General features: G+C 47.1%; 1 protein-coding gene across 1 annotated transcript in view; it reads right to left on the bottom strand.

Moving 5' to 3' along the window:
• KIF7 (kinesin family member 7) overlaps positions 1-19,425 on the bottom strand; it is a 138,247-nt gene that overhangs the window by 101,336 nt on the left and 17,486 nt on the right. Inside the window, exon 4 of the mRNA XM_030203433.1 lies at positions 18,165-18,582. Coding sequence (XP_030059293.1) covers positions 18,165-18,582 — 418 coding nt within the window. The remainder of the gene's footprint in view (positions 1-18,164; positions 18,583-19,425) is intronic.

The raw sequence follows: 19,425 nt of genomic DNA, 5'->3' as shown, positions 1-19,425 counted from the left end.
TCTTCAGGTGACTCAGAAGGAAGTAGTGAGGACGGTCGAGGTCAAGGGACGGTACAATTCAACCAAAGAGGTAATCGATCTAATTACCCTTTGGAGAGAGGACGACGCGGCTATCGGAAAGGAAGATATCAACAACAAGATCAACAAGGATTACGAGGACCAATAACCAGATCATTTCAAGAAGCGAATCAATAGTGATTAATATCACAAATATGACTCTAACTCAGTGTGAACAGGATGTCTTGAATTTGGGTTTATCTTTTGTTCCAGCAGTCCCGTATGACCCATTTAAAACTAGGATCGCCCTATATAGATTTTTCCGGCTGCTACAAATTAAAAAATTCTTTTCGGAACACTCCTCGACGATCGATATTTCTATATGTAAATTAAAATCAAAATGGTATCCATACATCACAGATCCAGTAATTAATACCCTCTCTAAACTTATTCTGTACGATTTACAAAAGTTAGAAGGAGATATTATCATAAATAGAACTAAATATAATATCTCTAGAATAGAAAATGAAGCCTTACATAGTTTGAGTGCCCGTAAAGACATATACAGTATATATCACGCGCAGACAAGGGAGGGGCTATTGTCATTCAGACAGTTGAAAATTATCAAAAAGAAATGGAAAAACAACTGAATGACACTAAATTTTACCAGCAATTACAAGAGGATCCGAAAACTATTCTTATAGAAAAAATTCATGATCTAGTAGAACCAGCTTTACAACGAGGGATGCTTACGCAGAAAGAAGCTAATTTTTTGTGCTCCAAAAATCCCTCGACCCCTTATATCTATTTGTTACCTAAAATTCATAAAAACCTTCACACACCCCCTGGGAGACCAATCGTATCTACGGTCAACACAGTCCTGGCTCCATTGTCGGACTTTGTAGATTATTTTTTGCGAGATGAGGTGAAGAAAATTTCATCATTTATACAAGACTCTTCGCACATGTTAAAATTATTAAATGAAACACACGATATTTCAGAAGAATCCTGGCTAGTCACACTAGATGTGACAGCACTCTATACTAATATACCACAAGAGACAGCTTTAATGATTATTGAGACCGTCTTACAACAACGGAACCCGAATCCTCGAATTGCTACCTCCTTTCTATTAGAGCTTGCAAAGCTAGTTATTACATCTAATTACTTTTGGTACAACTATAAGTATTTTCAACTAATACATGGGGTTGCTATGGGAGCAACGTTAGCTCCTTCAATAGCGAATTTATATATGGATCATTTTGAGACATCGTATATATATCCATCTGAAGTTTTCAAATCTCGAATATATATTTGGAAGAGATATTTGGATGATATTTTTTTCATATGGCTAGGTACACAGGATGAACTTCAGGACTTTATAGAATGGATTAATTCCATAAATGAAAATTTAAAGTTTACAACTACGTTTCATCAGAGGTTTATTGATTTTTTAGATATCCACATAATGAAGCAGAATGGAGATATAATAACATCTATACATTGTAAACAAACAGATCGAAATAACTATCTCCATTACAATAGTTTTCATCCTGTACATTTGAAAAACAATTTACCTATAAGCCAGTTTCTCCGATTACGGAGACTTTGTTCATCATTGGAGGATTTTAAATATCATTCAAATAATCTCACTAATAAGTTTGAAGTTCGAGGATACCCAACGAAAATTATTCGGAGAGCATATCTGAGGGCGCGCTTCTCCCAGAGAGAGTTATTGTTAGCCTACAGGAATCATGAAGAGCAGAACCGACCTGTATGCATTCTTCCTTTTTCATCTATGTCTAAATATATTGTACAGATCATTATGACACATTGGCATGTTATCCAGATGGATGGACTTTTTGATGAAAAACCACTAATAGCTTTCACCCGATCTAAAAACATTGGTGAAATATTATCATGGAAGAGACTATACAGAAATATGAATAGGACATCTATGGCCACGCAGACGAAATGCGAACAATGTCAATGGTGCAATACAGCTATAATAGGATCCTTATGGAGTGATCCCCATTTAGGCAGACAAGTGTCGTTGAAATTAGATTCAAACTGTAATACAAAAATGGTAGTATATGCTATTGAATGTCCCTGTAGGAAGATCTATGTAGGACGAAGTATGCGACCGATAAGAATTAGACTGACAGAGCATAAATCTAGGATCTTAAATAAAAAAGTGGAAGCACCCCTAGTTCAACATTGGATAGATCATTGCCATTCTATTTTAGATCTAAAGTGGCGTATTATTGACCAAATTATAGAAGGGTGGGAGGGAGGAGATCTTGAAAGCATATTAAACTATAAAGAACAATACTGGATATTTACTCTAGATACGATTGAACCTGCAGGACTAAATCGTGAAATTGACTGGCAGACTCTTATATGAAGGATATGAAATGAAAGTGGAACTTCTGTGATTATTTTCTCTCTTTAATTAAACTAGTTTCAGCTGCCGATCCAGCCTTCCCCTTGCTGTCCATCGGCTCCAGTGTGTTTCAGCCTGCCTGACCCAGCCTCTCCTTGCTTACTCCAATTCTTCTGCTCCAGCGTGTTCCACCTCGTTCCAGTCTTCCTGATCCCAGCTCGTTCCAGTCTTCCTGATCCCAGCTTGTCCGTCTGCTCATCCTGACACAGTTCATCTGTTCCTGCTTGTTCCAGCTTGTCCATCTGTACCTGCCTGTTCCGGCTTGTTCCTGCTTGCTTCAGCTTGTTCCGGCTTGCTCCAATCCATCTGACTGTTAACACATCGAGTAACCTGCCTGCCTGCTTGCGAGCCTCTCAGCCATTGACTTACCTACCTGCCTGCTAGCTTATCAGCCATTGACTTATCTAATCGCCAACCCAAAACCTAGCTTCAAGCCCTATCTATCTGCTTAACACCTCAGTCATTACATAGTCACCCATTAACACCTGTTAACTGCTTAACACCTCAGTCACTATATTGTCACCTGTTACACCTCAGTCACCACCTATGGCCCCTGTCCATGTTCTCTTCCTTGCCCTGTCCCTTCCTAATCTCCTTTCCCCCCCACTCCCACTGTCTACCATTAGAACTACTCGCTGCCCTCCCACCCTGCCCGCCACCGCAATACCCTATTCACCTCCATCCCTCACCTTACCATCCCTCTTGTCCCCCTCCTTCCTGGCTCTCAACCTTCGGCACGTCCTTCCTGCCATTAACCCATCCCCTTTCCTCCTCAGTACACCCCGTCTTCGTCGCCTTCGTCGCCCAACCTCCCCCACCCTCCTCCGCACTCTCTTGCTCCTCCTCCTGCTATCCGCGGGAGACATTAACCCTAATCCAGGTCCCCCTCACCTGTCCCCGTCCTATCCTTGCGAACGATCCCGGGATGTCTCCAATCTCGTCTCTATTCCCCTCCTTCCCCCCTCCTCCCTCCCCTTCTCATGCGCCTTGTGGAATGCCCACTCAGTCTGCAACAAACTGCCTCTCACCCACGATCTCTTTATCTCTCGCTCCCTTCAACTGCTCGCCCTAACCGAAACCTGGCTCTCCCCGGAAGACTCTGCCTCCGTTGCAGCCCTCTGCCATGGAGGCTATCTCTTCTCCCACACGCCCCGCCCAATTGGCCGCGGCGGAGGCGTTGGGCTACTACTCTCACCCTCCTGTAGTTTCCAACCCCTCCACCTACCGCAGTCTCACTGCTTCTCATCCTTTGAAGCCCATTCCATCCGGCTATTCTACCCGCTACCACTCAGAGTGGCAGTCATTTACCGCCCCCCTGATAAATCCTTCCCTTCCTTCCTTACCGACTTTGATGCTTGGCTCTCTGTCTTTCTTGACCCCTCATCTCCGTCCCTCATTCTCGGAGACTTTAACGTACATGCTGATGACCTATCCGACCCCCATGCTTCTAAGTTCCTCACCCTAACATCCTCCTTCAACCTCCAGCTGTGCTCCACCACCCCTACTCATCGTGACGGCCATTGTCTTGACCTCGTCCTCTCCTCCTCCAGCTCACCCTCCAATTTCCACGTCTCAGCTCTTCCTCTCTCCGACCATCACCTGATCACATTCACACTTCTTCACCCCCCCCCTCCACCCCGTCCAACTTTAACCACCACCTCCAGGAACCTCCAGGCTATTGACCCCTCCACCTTATCATCTACTATCTCTAATCTCCTCCCCTCCATCATGTCCTCCGAAACTGTCGACAAAGCGGTCTCCGCCTACAATACCGCTCTCTCCTCTGCTTTGAACACCCTTGCGCCATCCATCTCCCGTCCCACAAAGCGCACCAATCCCCAGCCCTGGCTGACTCCTTGCATCCGTTACCTTCGCTCCTGCACCCGATCCGCTGAGCGCCTCTGGAGGAAATCTCGTACCCTTCCAGACTTCCTCCACTACAAATTCATGCTATCCTCCCTCCACTCCTCCCTATTCCGTGCAAAACAGGACTATTACACCCAATTGACCAATTCTCTCAGCTCCAACCCTCGTCGTCTCTTCACCACCCTTAACTCCCTCCTAAAAGTGCCCCCCGCTCCTACTCCCCCTTCTCTCTCTCCTCAATCACTGGCCGACTATTTCCGCGACAAAGTGCAAAAGATCAACCTTGAGTTCACGACCAAGCCACCACCTCCTCTTCACCCTTTAACCCTCTCCATCAACCAACCTACCCAGGTCTCTTTCTCCTCTTTTCCTGAGATCACCGAGGATGAAACTTCCCGCCTTCTTTCCTCCTCGAAATGCACCACCTGTTCCTCTGATCCCATCCCCACCAACCTACTCAACACCATCTCCCATACTGTCACCCCCGCCATCTGTCGCATCCTCAACCTCTCTTTCTCCACTGCAACTGTCCCTGACACCTTCAAGCACGCCGTTGTCACACCTCTCCTCAAAAAACCTTCACTTGACCCTACCTGCCCCTCCAACTACCGCCCCATCTCTCTTTTACCCTTCCTTTCCAAAATACTTGAGCGCGCTGTTCACAGCCGCTGCCTTGACTTTCTCTCCTCTCATGCCATCCTCGATCCACTTCAATCCGGCTTTCGCCCTCTGCACTCGACAGAAACAGCACTCTCTAAAGTTTGCAACGACCTGCTCCTGGCCAAATCCAGAGGTCACTACTCCATCCTCATCCTCCTCGATCTTTCCGCCGCGTTTGACACTGTCAACCATGATTTACTTCTTGCCATGCTGTCCTCTTTTGGGTTCCAAGGCCCTGTCCTCTCCTGGTTCTCCTCTTATCTCTCCCACCGCACCTTCAGGGTACACTCCCATGGATCTTCCTCCACTCCCATCCCACTATCTGTTGGAGTTCCCCAGGGATCTGTCCTTGGACCCCTTCTCTTCTCAATCTACACCTCTTCCCTGGGCTCGCTGATCTCGTCTCATGGTTTTCAGTATCATCTTTATGCTGATGACACCCAGCTATACCTCTCCACACCTGACATCACCGTGGAGACCCAGGCCAAGGTATCGGCCTGTTTATCCGACATTGCGGCATGGATGTCCAACCGCCACCTGAAGCTGAACATGTCCAAGACCGAGCTCCTCGTCTTTCCTCCTAAACCCACTTCTCCTCTTCCTCCACTCTCTATCTCTGTTGATAACACCCCTATCCTCCCTGTCCCATCTGCCCGCAACCTCGGAGTCATTTTCGACTCCTCCCTCTCCTTCTCTGCGCATATCCAACAGACTGCCAAGACCTGTCGCTTCTTCCTCTTCAACATCAGCAAAATTCGCCCTTTCCTCTCTGAGCACACCACCAGAACTCTCGTCCACGCTCTCATTACCTCTCGCCTTGATTACTGCAACTTACTCCTCACCGGCCTCCCACTCAGCCATCTATCCCCCCTTCATTCAGTTCAGAACGCTGCTGCACGTCTTATATTCCGCCAAAACCGATATACTCATATCACCCCTCTCCTCAAATCACTTCACTGGCTTCCGATCAGTTATCGCATACAATTCAAGCTCCTCCTCCTTACCTACAAATGCACTCAGTCCGCGGCTCCTCACTACCTCTCCACCCTCATCTCCCCCTATGTTCCCGCCCGTAACCTCCGCTCACAGGACAAAGCCCTTCTCTCAGTACCCTTCTCCACCACTGCCAACTCCAGACTCCGCCCATTCTGCCTTGCCTCACCCCATGCCTGGAACAATCTTCCTTCACCCATACGCCATGCCCCTTCCCTACCCATCTTCAAATCTCTGCTTAAAGCTCACCTCTTCAATGCTGCCTTCGGCGCCTAACCACTCGAGATATATAAAATACCCCAATCTATCCACCCTATCAGACTAACTGTTCACTCGTCCTCTAGATTGTTTTCTTGTCTTTTAGATTGTAAGCTCTTTGAGCAGGGACTGTCCTTCTATGTTTAAATTGTACAGCGCTGCGTAACCCTAGTAGCGCTTTAGAAATGCTAGTTAGTAGTAGTAGTAGTAGTAATTTCCATCAGCTGGCAGACCGGGAGTCTGATAGTGACGCTGCACGTTAGCTTACGTTAATTCACGTTACCGGATATATAATCCGTAATATGTGTAGGTCGGCCATCTTAGATGGAGACTATTTGACAAGAGCGGGGTGAGTAAAGCTTACCTGTAGATTGAAACATAGTGTGAAATATAGTGACTAAAAATTGTTTTCTATATACAGGAGACTACCTTGAAACAGCGTTGTAATACGCGAAACATGGATCTGTGTCGGTGTGACATCTGGTCTCCAGCCTACGAATATTGAAAAATAACTGAATATCGATTAAGAGAAAAATGAGATAAGCTAAGTACTGAAAAAATTATTTAAGTTAATGAATATATTGGACGTAACAATTGAGAGTAATAGAAAATTGAAAATTTTTTTTTATAAAAAAGACATTAAGAATATCTGAGGATCAATGACGAGTGCGTTACCCCCCTTTGAGATATATGCTAGGCTCATTTAGCCTTATTAGGGGAAGGTGCGCTGATCTGAGAGATCCTTTCATATAGATATATATATACAAAGACACTGTGATTTTGAACTCAGTAAGCTATCATTATATATATGTTGAAAAAAAGGATTGAAGCTGAGCATTTTTTCTAATTACTAATTGTGAGCTCCCTTCAAAATAAATAAATATTTTGGTGCTTATTGACTATTGGAATTCTCTCTTTAGGAGCACAATTTCTATCACTGGTTTCTGTTTAAGGGAAAAATAGAAACTGTGAAAAACTTGCCATATAATTTGGAGAAAAAAAACTGTTTTTTAAAAAATACCCCTTTATATATATTAATAAAGTACAATTGTAGAGCACGCCACACATCAAAAAGTTGTTCCAAAATTTAAGAAAAACTGTGTGACAACACTCTCTAAACAGAGAAACAATTAACTTATCTTTCAGCGTTCTTCATTTTTAAGACGTTGCCATCTGTATTTTAATAAGTCTTTGACAAGAGTAACTTGTTTCACAGGTAGCTGTGTCAGGGGGTATATCATTCACTAGAAACTTTCTAACCTAGTGAATGATATATCTCCTGATCTGAATATGGGGGATACGCACCCAATTAGGTGCAAATATTTGCACCCCATTTCAATTGGATCAAATGGCTGTGCCTAAAGTTAAGCACAATCCCCGGATGTAAGCGCTATTCTATAAACTGTGCCTAACCTTAAGCATGGCTTATAGAATAGCGTTTTTTTTTTTGCACCATATATAGAATTCACCCCATTATAACTTGTGGGCCCCGGGTACTTCTGCCTTCATGGGCCCCTCCCTCAATAACTTTTAATACATGACAGATCTTTTAATCTGAATTTTATATACTATATATTTTATTTGTATTTTATTTATTTGTATTCTATTTATAGTGTATAATTTCAAGGCCGAAAGGCAAGGGCATAAAATTAAATAACCTCTACTTCATTTTTATTCTTTCTGATTAAAAAAAAAATTTAAACATTTTCATGGGCCTATTCCCCTAGATTCTATATACTGTGACTGGAGTTGCGCACGCAAATCAGATCATATTCTGATTTGTGTGCACAACTTAATTATCTTAAACCAATCAGTGTCAATAATTGCCACTTCACATGCAATTATTGACACCAGTTGGCATTAATTAGAATTCATGCGCAGAACTTGCTAAGCATATTCTGTAAAGTTCTGCATGTACATTTAAGATGCAGAACCGAAAAGTGGGCATGACCATGGGTGTGGAATGGGCGGGTTGTGGGTGTTTCTAAAATCTATGCACACTGATATAGAATACACCCACTCTACGTCTTAGTCACCGGCATTTACACCAAGTTTTACTTGGCGTAAATACCTGCAACTAAAATTTAGTCACATGGACAGGTGCTAGGCGTATTCTGTAAACTGCGCCTAACTTTAGGCTTAGTTTATAGAATATACCTAGGTGTATTTTTTTTTCAGTGCTGATTTTTACAGCGCAATATATAGAATCCAGTTCGTCGTGTCTAACAGATAATTCTGCCCTGCCTAAACTCTCTCAACTAGAGCTCTGAGTTTTATCATTAAGAAATTGTTCTGAATGGGTAGAATCAGGAAATGCATAGGTAGCTTCTTGGATGCTGAAGGATGCACTTGCAGGGAAACTGCTTAAAAAAAGAAGAGTGGCTCCAGCACCTATAGTCTTTGATTTCAACTGTAAAAAGGCTTTCCTTCGCATTTTGGAAGCAGAAGAAATATCTGGAAAAAACACTGAAATTACTATTTTTTAAGGGGATAGGGTTGGCTAGCTAGCTGGGAGATGTGAGAAGCTGTAAAAACACTGGGAAGAGGGGGATAGAGGAAGACTGATGGCATAAGGTAAAATTATGTATCATACCTGATAATTTTCTTTCCATTAATCATAGCTGATCAATCCATAGACTGGTGGGTTGTGTCCATTTACCAGCAGGTGGAGATAGAGAGCAAACTTTTGCCTCCCTATATGTGGTCATGTGCTGCCGGAAACTCCTCAGTATGTCGATATCAAAGCTCCATCCGCAGGACTCAGCACTTAGAGAATTACACCCACAAAGGGACACTCTGCCCAGCTCACCACCGCCGAAACGGGGGAGGGGAATTAACCCAGCTCATCCCCACACAAGTGGGGGAGGGGAATCCGTCCAGCTCATCCCCGCGGAGCGGGGGAGGGACACCACACCCGCCGATGCGGGGGGATCTGGCTTATCCTGCAACCGCAACCGCGGGAGGAGCTGACTGACCCTAACACCGCCGAAGCGGGAGGGGTACAAAGCTGCCCTACAGCCACACGAAGCGGGAGGGAGTGCCGGCAGAATTTAAGTCTCAATCCAGCCCCGTAAAACGGAGGGGAGAGGAATGCAGCAGCTCACTGTAACACAAACTCGTCTCAACTCTTGAAGAATCCAAGTGAAAAAATAACTTGAACACGAAGTCTTCCTGAACAGGAACTGAAGACTAAACTTGAATCTGAAATGCAACCAGAATATAAACAGTACAGATATCTGGGAGGGACTATGGATTGATCAGCTATGATTAATGGAAAGAAAATTATCAGGTATGATACATAATTTTACCTTCCATATCATCAAGCTGATCAATCCATAGACTGGTGGGATGTACCGAAGCAGTACTCACCCAGGGCGGGACATAGAAATCCCTGACCGCAACACTGAAGCTTCAAACCAGGCCTCCGCCCGAGCAGCCACAATCAAGCGGTAATGCTTGGAGAACGTATGGGCCGAAGCCCAAGTTGCCGCCTTGCATATCTCTTCCAAGGAGACGGAACCGGCCTCTGCCATCGAGGCCGCCTGAGCTCTTGTGGAGTGAGCCTTCAGCTGGATAGGCGGCACCTTCCCCGCGGCCACATAAGCCGCTGCAATGGCTTCCTTGACCCATCTTGCCACTGTAGGCTTAGCAGCCTGCAGACCCCTACGAGGACCTGCAAACAGGACAAACAGATGATCCGATTTCCGGAAATCATTGGTCACTTCCAAGTATCTGATGATGACTCGTCTCACATCCAGATATTTAAGAGCAGAGTATTCCTCTGGGTAGTCCTCCCTACGAAAGGAAGGGAGACAGAGCTGCTGATTCACATGGAAGCGAGAGACAATCTTGGGCAGGAAGGAAGGCACTGTGCGAATAGTCACTCCTGCCTCAGTGAACTGCAGAAAAGGCTCTCGACATGACAGCGCCTGGAGCTCGGAAACTCTTCTGGCTGAAGTGATAGCCACCAAAAAGACTGCTTTCAACGTCAGGTCTTTCAGAGATGCCCTCGACAAGGGTTCAAAAGGCGGCTTCTGTAATGCTCTTAGCACCAGATTGAGATTCCACGCAGGCACCACCGAGTGCAGAGGAGGGCGCAGGTGATTAACTCCCTTGAGAAAACGCACCACATCTGGCTGCGAAGCCAGGGAAGCACCCTTCAGGCGGCCCCTGAAGCAAGCCAGGGCCACTACCTGGACTTTAAGGGAACTGAGCGACAGGCCTTTCTCCAGACCTTCTTGCAGGAATGCCAACACTGAAGAAATTGGAGCAGTGAATGGAGAAAATGAGCCTGCTTCACACCACGCTGCAAAGGTACGCCAAACCCTGGCGTAAGCAGTAGAAGTAGAGTGCTTCCTCGCTCTCAGCATAGTGGCGATGACCTTGTCTGAGAAGCCCTTCTTCCTCAGACGCTGCCGCTCAATAGCCAGGCCGTAAGACCAAAGGGGGAGGTATCCTCCATCACCACGGGACCCTGATGCAACAGGCCCTGCTCCACTGGCAGCCGCAGAGGATCGTCGACTGAGAGCCTGATGAAGTCCGCATACCAGGGACGTCTGGGCCAATCCGGACCCACCAGGATTATCCGGCCTGGATGCTTTGCCACCCGGTCTAGCACCCTGCCCAGCATGGGCCAGGGCGGGAACACATAGAGAAGCTCTTGTGTCGGCCACTGTTGGAGAAGAGCATCTACTCCCAGGGATCGAGGGTCCCGTCCTCTGCTGAAAAAGCGCGGCACTTGGCAATTGGCCGATGACGCCATCAGATCTAGGCTCGGCTGGCCCCAGCGCTTCGTGATGTCCAAGAACGCCTGAGCAGATAGCTGCCACTCTCCGGGCTCCAAGGTATGGCGACTGAGAAAGTCCGCCTTGACATTCATGACTCCGGCAATGTGGGCCGCTGACAGCTGCTCCAGGTTCGCTTCCGCCCACTGGCATAGACTCATAGCCTCCTTGGCTAGAGGGGCGCTCTTGGTACCTCCCTGGCGGTTGACATAGGCCACAGCCGTGGCATTGTCCGACAGGACCCGTACTGGCTTCAACGCCAGTACCGGGATGAACTCCAAAAGCGCCAACCGAATGGCTCTGAGTTCCAGGAGGTTGATAGACCACTTTGCCTCTGCAGGAGACCAGAGCCCCTGCGCTGTCCTTCCCAAGCAGTGGGCTCCCCAGCCCGACAAAGAGGCGTCCGTCGTGACAACAATCCACTCCGGGGTCACCAGAGGCATTCCTGCGGACAACTTGTCTGTCTGCATCCACCAGCTCAGCGCCTTGCGCACTGCTGGGTCCAAGGGAAGGCGCACAGCATAATCCTCCGACATCGGAGTCCAGCGCTGCAGCAGAGAGTGTTGTAGTGGTCTCATATGAGCCCTGGCCCAGGGCACTACTTCCATCGTGGCCGTCATAGAGCCCAACAGCTGCACATAGTCCCAAGCCCGAAGAGGAGAGGCTACTAGAAACTGGTCCACCTGAGCCTGAAGTTTGACAATCCGATTGTCTGGCAGGAACACTCTGCCCACTTGGGTGTCGAATCGAACTCCCAGATACTCCAGGGACTGAGTCGGGCGCAGCTGGCTTTTCTCCCAGTTGATGATCCACCCCAGGGAGCTCAAAAGAGCAACCACCCGGTTCACAGCTTTGCCGCACTCTGCATAAGAGGGGGCTCGGATCAACCAGTCGTCCAGATAAGGATGGACTTGTACTCCTTCCTTCCTCAGGAAGGCCGCGATGACCACCATTACTTTGGAGAAGGTCCGCGGAGCAGTAGCCAACCCGAACGGGAGGGCTCTGAACTGGAAGTGTCAGCCCAGGACTGCAAAACGCAAAAAGCGTTGATGGGGAGGCCAGATAGGAATATGCAAGTACGCTTCCTTGATGTCCAAGGATGCCAGGTACTCCCCTGCCTTCACTGCCGCTATAACAGAGCGGAGAGTCTCCATGCGAAAGTGCCGAACTTTCAAGGCCCGATTGACCCCTTTGAGGTCGAGGATAGGCCGTACAGAACCTCCTTTCTTTGGTACCACAAAGTAAATGGAGTAACGTCCCTTGCCAAGCTGATTTTCTGGCACCGGAACGACCGCACCCAGGCGGATCAGATTGTCCAAGGTCTGCTGCACTGCCACAGCTTTGACCGGAGACTTGCAGGGAGAGAGTACAAACCCGTCTCTTAAGGGTCGGCAGAACTCTAGCTTGTAGCCGTCTTTGATGACTTCCAGCACCCAAGCGTCTGAAGTTATTGTGGTCCACTCGCCCAGAAACGAGGACAGCCGTCCTCCAATCTGCACTGGGGTGTGGACCAAGGCCCCGTCATTGGGTACGAGACCCTGGGGGAGGACCGGAGGGAGCACCTCCGGGACGGCGGTCTCTGCAAAAGGAATGCTGCTTGGGGGAGAAGTTCCTCTTGAAGGAAGAGGAGGCAGAAGAGCCCGACCTGCCCGGGCGGTACCGACGGGCTTCCTGAAACCGTCCTCTGGAGGTACCGGGACGAGTACTAGCCCGAGCCCTGACCTCTGGTAACTTCTTGCCCTTAGACATGCCGAGATCGGTCACGATTTTGTCCAGCTCGACCCCAAAGAGCAGCTTGCCTTTAAAAGGCAATTTCGCTAGGCGGGATTTAGAGGCGTGGTCAGCAGACCAATGCTTCAGCCAAAGCCACCGCCGCGCAGAGATTGTCTGAGCCATGCCTTTAGCTGAGGCCCTCAAGACATCATACAGCAAGTCTGCCAAATAGGCCAAGCCCAATTCCAGGGCCGGCCAATCAGCCCTCAAGGAATGATCCGAGGGGGAAGCCCGCTGCACCATCGTCAGGCACGCCCTGGCCACATAGGAGCCGCAAACTGAGGCCTGCAAACTTAAAGCAGCCGCCTCAAAGGACGACCTTAAGGCCGCCTCCAATCTTCTGTCTTGGGCGTCCTTTAGGGCCGTGCCACCTTCCACCGGCAACGCCGTTTTCTTAGTCACCGCAGTGATTAAAGAATCCACGGTAGGCCACAGATAGGCCTCACGTTCACTTTCAGGCAAAGGATAGAGGCGGGACATAGCCCTAGCCACTTTAAGGCTCGCTTCTGGGACATCCCATTGAGCCGAAATTAAGGTGTGCATGGCATCATGCACGTGGAAGGTTCTAGGCGGGCGCTTCGTCCCCAGCATAATGGCAGAGCCAACAGGGGCTGAGGAAGAGACGTCCTCCGGAGAGGAAATCTTCAAAATGCCCATGGCCTGCACTAACAGGTTGGCCAAATCCTCTGAGCTAAAGAGCCGCGCTGCAGAGGGGTCATCCGCTCCATCCGAGCGGGGATCCGTCTCCTCCAAGGAATCCGCAAAGGACCGTTGGGAGAACTCAGATACGCTGCCCTCATCTACATCGGAGGAGACAAAGTCCTCCAAGGCCTGGGAATCAACCCGAGGGCGTTTACCTCCGGGGGCCTCAACCTCTTTACCAGACGAGGGAGCAGGGGCAGCGTTTTGCATAAGGAAGGCCTGATGCAGCAGCAAAACAAACTCGGGGGAGAAACCCCCCCCCGACTGTGCACTTCCGCAGCCTGGGCTACAGCCCTAGACGCACCCTCAACCGGCGCTCGCAAGAGCGGGGTTGAGACATGCTGCGCATCCAAGATGGCGTCCGGCGCGACACTCCGCGAAGGAGCCGCGCGGGAAGAACGGCGCTTAACTTTAGCCGCTTCTGTGCCGTCGCCCAAATTAAGGGCGTTCATGGCATCAATGTCTCCCACCTCAAGGGCGGCCCAAGAAGAAGCCGTCCGAGCCGCGTGGCCGACTAATATGGCGGAGGCGAGCCGCGGGGGATGGGCGTTTATGGCGGGAAAAACCGCCACGCCGGAGGAAGGACCGAGACACTCATCGGTCACGAAACTGTCACCCAACAAGGGCGAATCAGACTTTAAGACCCCCGCATCCCCTCTGGAAGCGCACATGCGATCCGGGGAGCGACTCTTTGCGCCCTCGCCCTCCGACGCCATGGGCCACGTGAAGACCAATCGGGGAACCGCCTGCCCGCTATAAAAGGTAAAAATTACCTGCGGTCCGCTCCGAGCTGTAACGACCTGGTGTCCCAGTGAGTAGCTGCAATAAACGTTTAAATAAACGTCGAAATAAACGTCTTTAAGGACGTTCAAAATTTTTTTTTTTTTTTTTTTAAACGGAGCCAGCGGGAGGGGGGAGAAAAGGAGGGACCTGGCGCCACCAGGTTTGCACTTGCTCAAGAAGAGCCCTCAACCCCAGGCACTCAACAAAACCTAAAAATTAGGCTTGGAGGCCTAGCCAGAGCTGCTGCTGTGTGTGACCACCACCTGCTGAGATAGAGAACATACAGGAGTTTCCGGCAGCACATGACCACATATAGGGAGGCAAAAGTTTGCTCTCTATCTCCACCTGCTGGTAGATGGACACAACCCACCAGTCTATGGATTGATCAGCTTGATGATATGGAAAAGAGAAATTAGACAAAAGGTCTTGAGAAGGGGTGAGAATTATGAGAAGGAGGCTGTTTGGGAGAGTAACAGAGACTGCATAAGAACAAGGGACTGAAAGAGAAAAAGACTGGGTAAGGATAGGTTAAGAATGTGGAGAAGGAAAGTGGGGGTGACAAGAGGGGACCTGGGCCATGGTGTTACATGATGCAAAGAGGCAACTGCCTCACATACAGCTATCAAGGGGGCACCTGAAGTGTTCAGAGCAAGCTTGGGAGAGAGGAGCTGCTGTGCAATTAGTTGCCAAAATTAGGCCCTTAACGCATATAATCCCCTGGTAAATTGGATTTCCCCAGGGGATTACTAGAAATGGTTTGTAGCTGGGGGAGGAATAACAACAGCATGAGTGGGAAAGTGAAGAGCCCAGCCCAGCCCAGAGGGAGGTATTGTGAGAATAAGTGACAAGAGATGTCATAGTTGGGGTACAGTCTGAATGTTATAAAAGTTATAGGATTAAAGAGCACACAGTCTTTGGTTGCCTTCACCCCTGCCAGGACCTATGAGGAGAGGAGGTATCCTGATCAGGCCCAATAACCTAAAGCTGACCAAAAAGGTAGTTGCTGTTAATAAAAGCAAGCAGCTCATGAAAGTGCACCCCTGGAGGAGTAGGATGGACAGGGAGGCCCAATCCCGAGTGGGTCTGGCGACTGGGTAAAAGCGCCAGCAGGACAGCTTGCCGCAGAAGGAGCAGGAAGCCACAGCTTTGGACTGTTCTGCCAGAAAAGATGGACATTGGTGGACCGGTGGATCCTGTAAATACCCTAGGATCTATTAAGAGACTATTAATTTAGTAGTTGGAACTTTACACCAAATGTCTCGGATTGATACAAAAATCTATTTCATCAAAGTGAACTGTTTGTTATAAGAAAAGTATGAAGTTTGGATATCTGCCTGTTGAAGTTTCAGTAAAGTTATAATTTGAATTTAACAAAAATCCCGGAGTGGAGAGTTTTCTTGGAGTGCGAGTGAAGTCAAAGGGTGTGGCTTAAAATCCTACAGCAAACTGGAGTTATTCCAGCTCCAGCCTGCACCCAGGTCAGTAAAAGAAGAACTAATGTTTGTGGCCCTGGTTTCGGGTACTTGACCTGAAGAGCTAGCTGGAGCCCAGAACTTGTGGTGGGACCAGGGATACACACATATGTGAGAAGTCCAAACACGGCGCCTGTTTCTAGCCTGTTTTATAAAGGCAACCCAGGTGCTTAAAATAGGTCCCAATCACAATACACAGATTTACACCTGCTCTGAGGCAGGTGTAAATGTGTGCATGTACTCTACATAGATACATGTATATTTTATAAACTCTATGTTTACATTATAACACCGCCTCTGCTCTGCCCTACCCACAACCCCAGGAATAACTACACACAGATCAAATAAAAGTATGCAGTATGCAATCACTGTGTATGTGTACTTTCTATGTATGTATCCAGTCATGCAATTTTATACAAGCCCAGGAAGTAATCTTAGCATGCAAAATATCTGTGCTAGACTGGAAGTACACTATTTCACAAAGGTGCTCATTTTCAAAAACAGATGGACCTTTCAAAATGCCCAAAAAAAGTCCACGTCCAAATTGCGATTTTGGAACAGCACAATTTGGACATCCTACATTGTGGTGCATCCAAATGGTGAGGGGGGAGTGTTGTGGGCGGGTTTAGGGAGGCCCACAATTAGGATGCCCAATAGTGATAATCGAACTGGAGGAAATGTTCAAGTCTAAAAAGAAGGACATTTTTATTTAGACCTATTTCAATCACATCCAGGGTACAAAAAGGGGCTTTGATTGAGCAGGTGAGCCCTGGATGGATTTAAGGCATGACCCCTTATGAATCCTCCAGTGGTTACTGTTCCCTCTCCCTCACTCCTGAAAGTAACACCAGAAAGGGAAAGTAGGCACCCTGACATCAGGTATTTTGGGCAGAGAAGTAGCCTAGTGGTCAGTACAGTCATGGCTTTTTTTGAGGGGGTACTGAGTACCGGCACCTTTTCCATTGTCTGCTAAAATTGAGCCATGAACCTCAAGTTTTAATGATTTGAGCTTAGGCTCTACACACAAATTCTGACTTGCCATAGATTCTGTGACTAGTTGCAGGGGGCCTAGCTATTGTGGGGTGGGTCCCTCAGTGATCACCTCACCCCTGAAGGGTCGCCTAGCATTTGAGTACCAGCACCTACAGTGGACTGTAAACCAGAGAACTCAAGTTCAAATTCCTCTCCAACTCATTTTTTAAAATCTTTAAACTGTGAGCCCTCCAGAACCAGAGATATATCTACTGTACCTAAATATTAAAGACACCTGCAAGCCTAAAGGTTATGGACGTGGTACACATTCAGGTACAATAGGTATTTCCCTTTCTCTGGATGGCTTACCATTTAAAATAACAGAGTTGCAGTGGAATATGAACCTGGCTTCTCTGGATTAAAGTCCACTGCGCTGACCACTAGGCTGCTCCTCTGCTTATGTCTGTGTGACCATTTCTGTACAAATGCTGCCAGACAGACATCCTTGTCCCTGTTTTTTTTGGCGTTCATCATCTGGACATTTTAGTTTGGAAAATGGCTGTTCATTTGGACGTTCTCACATTTTGTAACAAGATACCCCAACGTTTTTCCTGTTGAAAACTAACGGAGATGAATGGGTTTTTTGCATGTTATGAGCAGGATGTCCCAATTCTGACTTGGATGTTCTTTCAAAAATGCCCTTCTAAGCTTAATGCAGTTTATTACACTGCCCTCAGAAACAGTCTCACACAACTCAAAGGCCAGCTGAGAACGTGGAAGAATGGTATTTATATGAGACCTTTTTGTTCTTCCATTGAATGCAATAACAACTATGAGACAGTTTCTGTTGAAATACTAAGTGGGCCTTTTACAAAGGTGCTCTAATGTTTTTAGTGCGCAATAAAAATAAACGTGCACTAAACACTAGCGACGCCCAAATATGCCTATGGGTGTCTCTAGCATTTAGTGCATGCTAATAATGCTACCGTGCCTTTGTAAAAGTTCCCTAAAGACTAGCAGAAGATAAAATTTGACGAAACAAAAAGTAAGTGCAAGAAGTCTGCCAAGTCAATTTGCTTGCAAGATAGCACATCATTGCTGAAGGTGCTAATTTCTTGCAACTTCTGGATGGAAAAAGTTTCCAAAGGAAAAACTGTCCAAGCAACAATTTGCGCAAAACAGATTATTTTTTTTTCCTTATCCTTCAATTTAGTCTTTATAAACAAAAGTCTTGCAGTATTTTATGCAGAGGTTTGTGAATGCATAATTTGTTCCTGTGGACTTTATTTTTTTAATGCAGAAAATGAACACCTTGGGCAAAAGGTGCACTCTCAAAATTATATAAGCAAAGAGACTTACAGGTTGTTTGCACCTTCTTTTTTTTTTTTTTTTACCTACTTTGGTATTAGATGGCATTCATTTTCTTGTACAAAAGTCAGACGCACACTATGGCAACGCTACCTGGTAATTTTGGAATCTCTGTATGGGATGTGGCTGCTTTTCCTCCGTGGGTCACCCAAGGCACTAATCACATTGCCCAAGGCTAGTAAGCCTGAATTGATCTGGATGCTCTCTTTCAAACGCTCTCCTGTGTTGCCTGTCTTCAAGATGCGCTCTGAGCCTGCTAGGTCCACAAAGTGAAACTTCGAGGTAAGCACCTGCCCCGAGCCAAGGACTAAGACTTGATCCTTGAGTGTCGGCCGACTGATGCGGCCTGCGCCCCGCCTCTGTTCCATGATAACAGTGAATACGGTATGTGACCGGCTAGACTGCATGTTGATCTGAGTGGCTGCAGTGTGTTTGGCTGTGTTTCCCATTTCAAGCAGGCTCAGCACCTCATCTAGTCCTTCTACGTCATTCTCCTTCACGCCACACAACACTGAAAAAAAGAAACACTTTCAACAAACATCAGAAGAAAATAAGAATGCCCGCCCCCGCCCTTAAAGTAAATGAATCTCACTGTTACCGAACACAAGAACATAAAGGAGGTCATTTTTAGAGGCATTTACACGTATAGACTGGCTATACATGTAAAAAGCTATTTCAGAAAGGCACTATCTACACAAGTACATCCCTGTGGTACAGATTTCAAAGGGTATGGCCTGAGAATAAATATATATTTACAAGTTTCCCTGTCCACTATTGACCCTGCTCAAAGGCAAATTATAGATCTGAAAAAGTGCTTATTTTGGTTAGGCCTTTAAAGAGGGGGGACAAATAAGGTGGAAATTGTCCTTAACACCCCCATTTTTTATTTCTGTCTCTAATGTGAACCCCCCCCCTCCGGTGGCACTACTTAATAATTGCTGCCAGTTCCATGTATACATTTGTGAAATCGGGCTGCCATTTATATGTGGATGTTGCAAAATAGCCAATCCCACACATAATCACCGGTACTTATGCATGGATGATGACATTCTTTTTTTTTCCTACATACAGCTTTGTGAAAGTGCTACTCACGCTGGATGTGCCAGCAAATATATGTGCATTTATAGCATCCTGAGGGGCCCTTGTACAAAGGTGCAGTAGGCCTACTGTGAGGTAAAAGAGCATTACAGCAGGACATGCTGAGGCATTCCACGGTAGTTTTCTGCTTAGAGCACTGGAAAATATTTTTTATTTTCTAGTGAAGGAGGCATGTCTGGTGGCAGACAGTAGGCGTGGCTGCGCCAATTGGGTTGCGCGGGCTTTAGGGTCAAAACCCTGCATAAAGCACTACAAT

Source organism: Microcaecilia unicolor, chromosome 5 (genome assembly GCF_901765095.1).
Source record: "Microcaecilia unicolor chromosome 5, aMicUni1.1, whole genome shotgun sequence".
NCBI lineage: Eukaryota > Metazoa > Chordata > Amphibia > Gymnophiona > Siphonopidae > Microcaecilia > Microcaecilia unicolor.
Note: the sequence above shows the minus strand (reverse complement) of the source record. Positions and strands in the feature narration are given on the sequence as shown.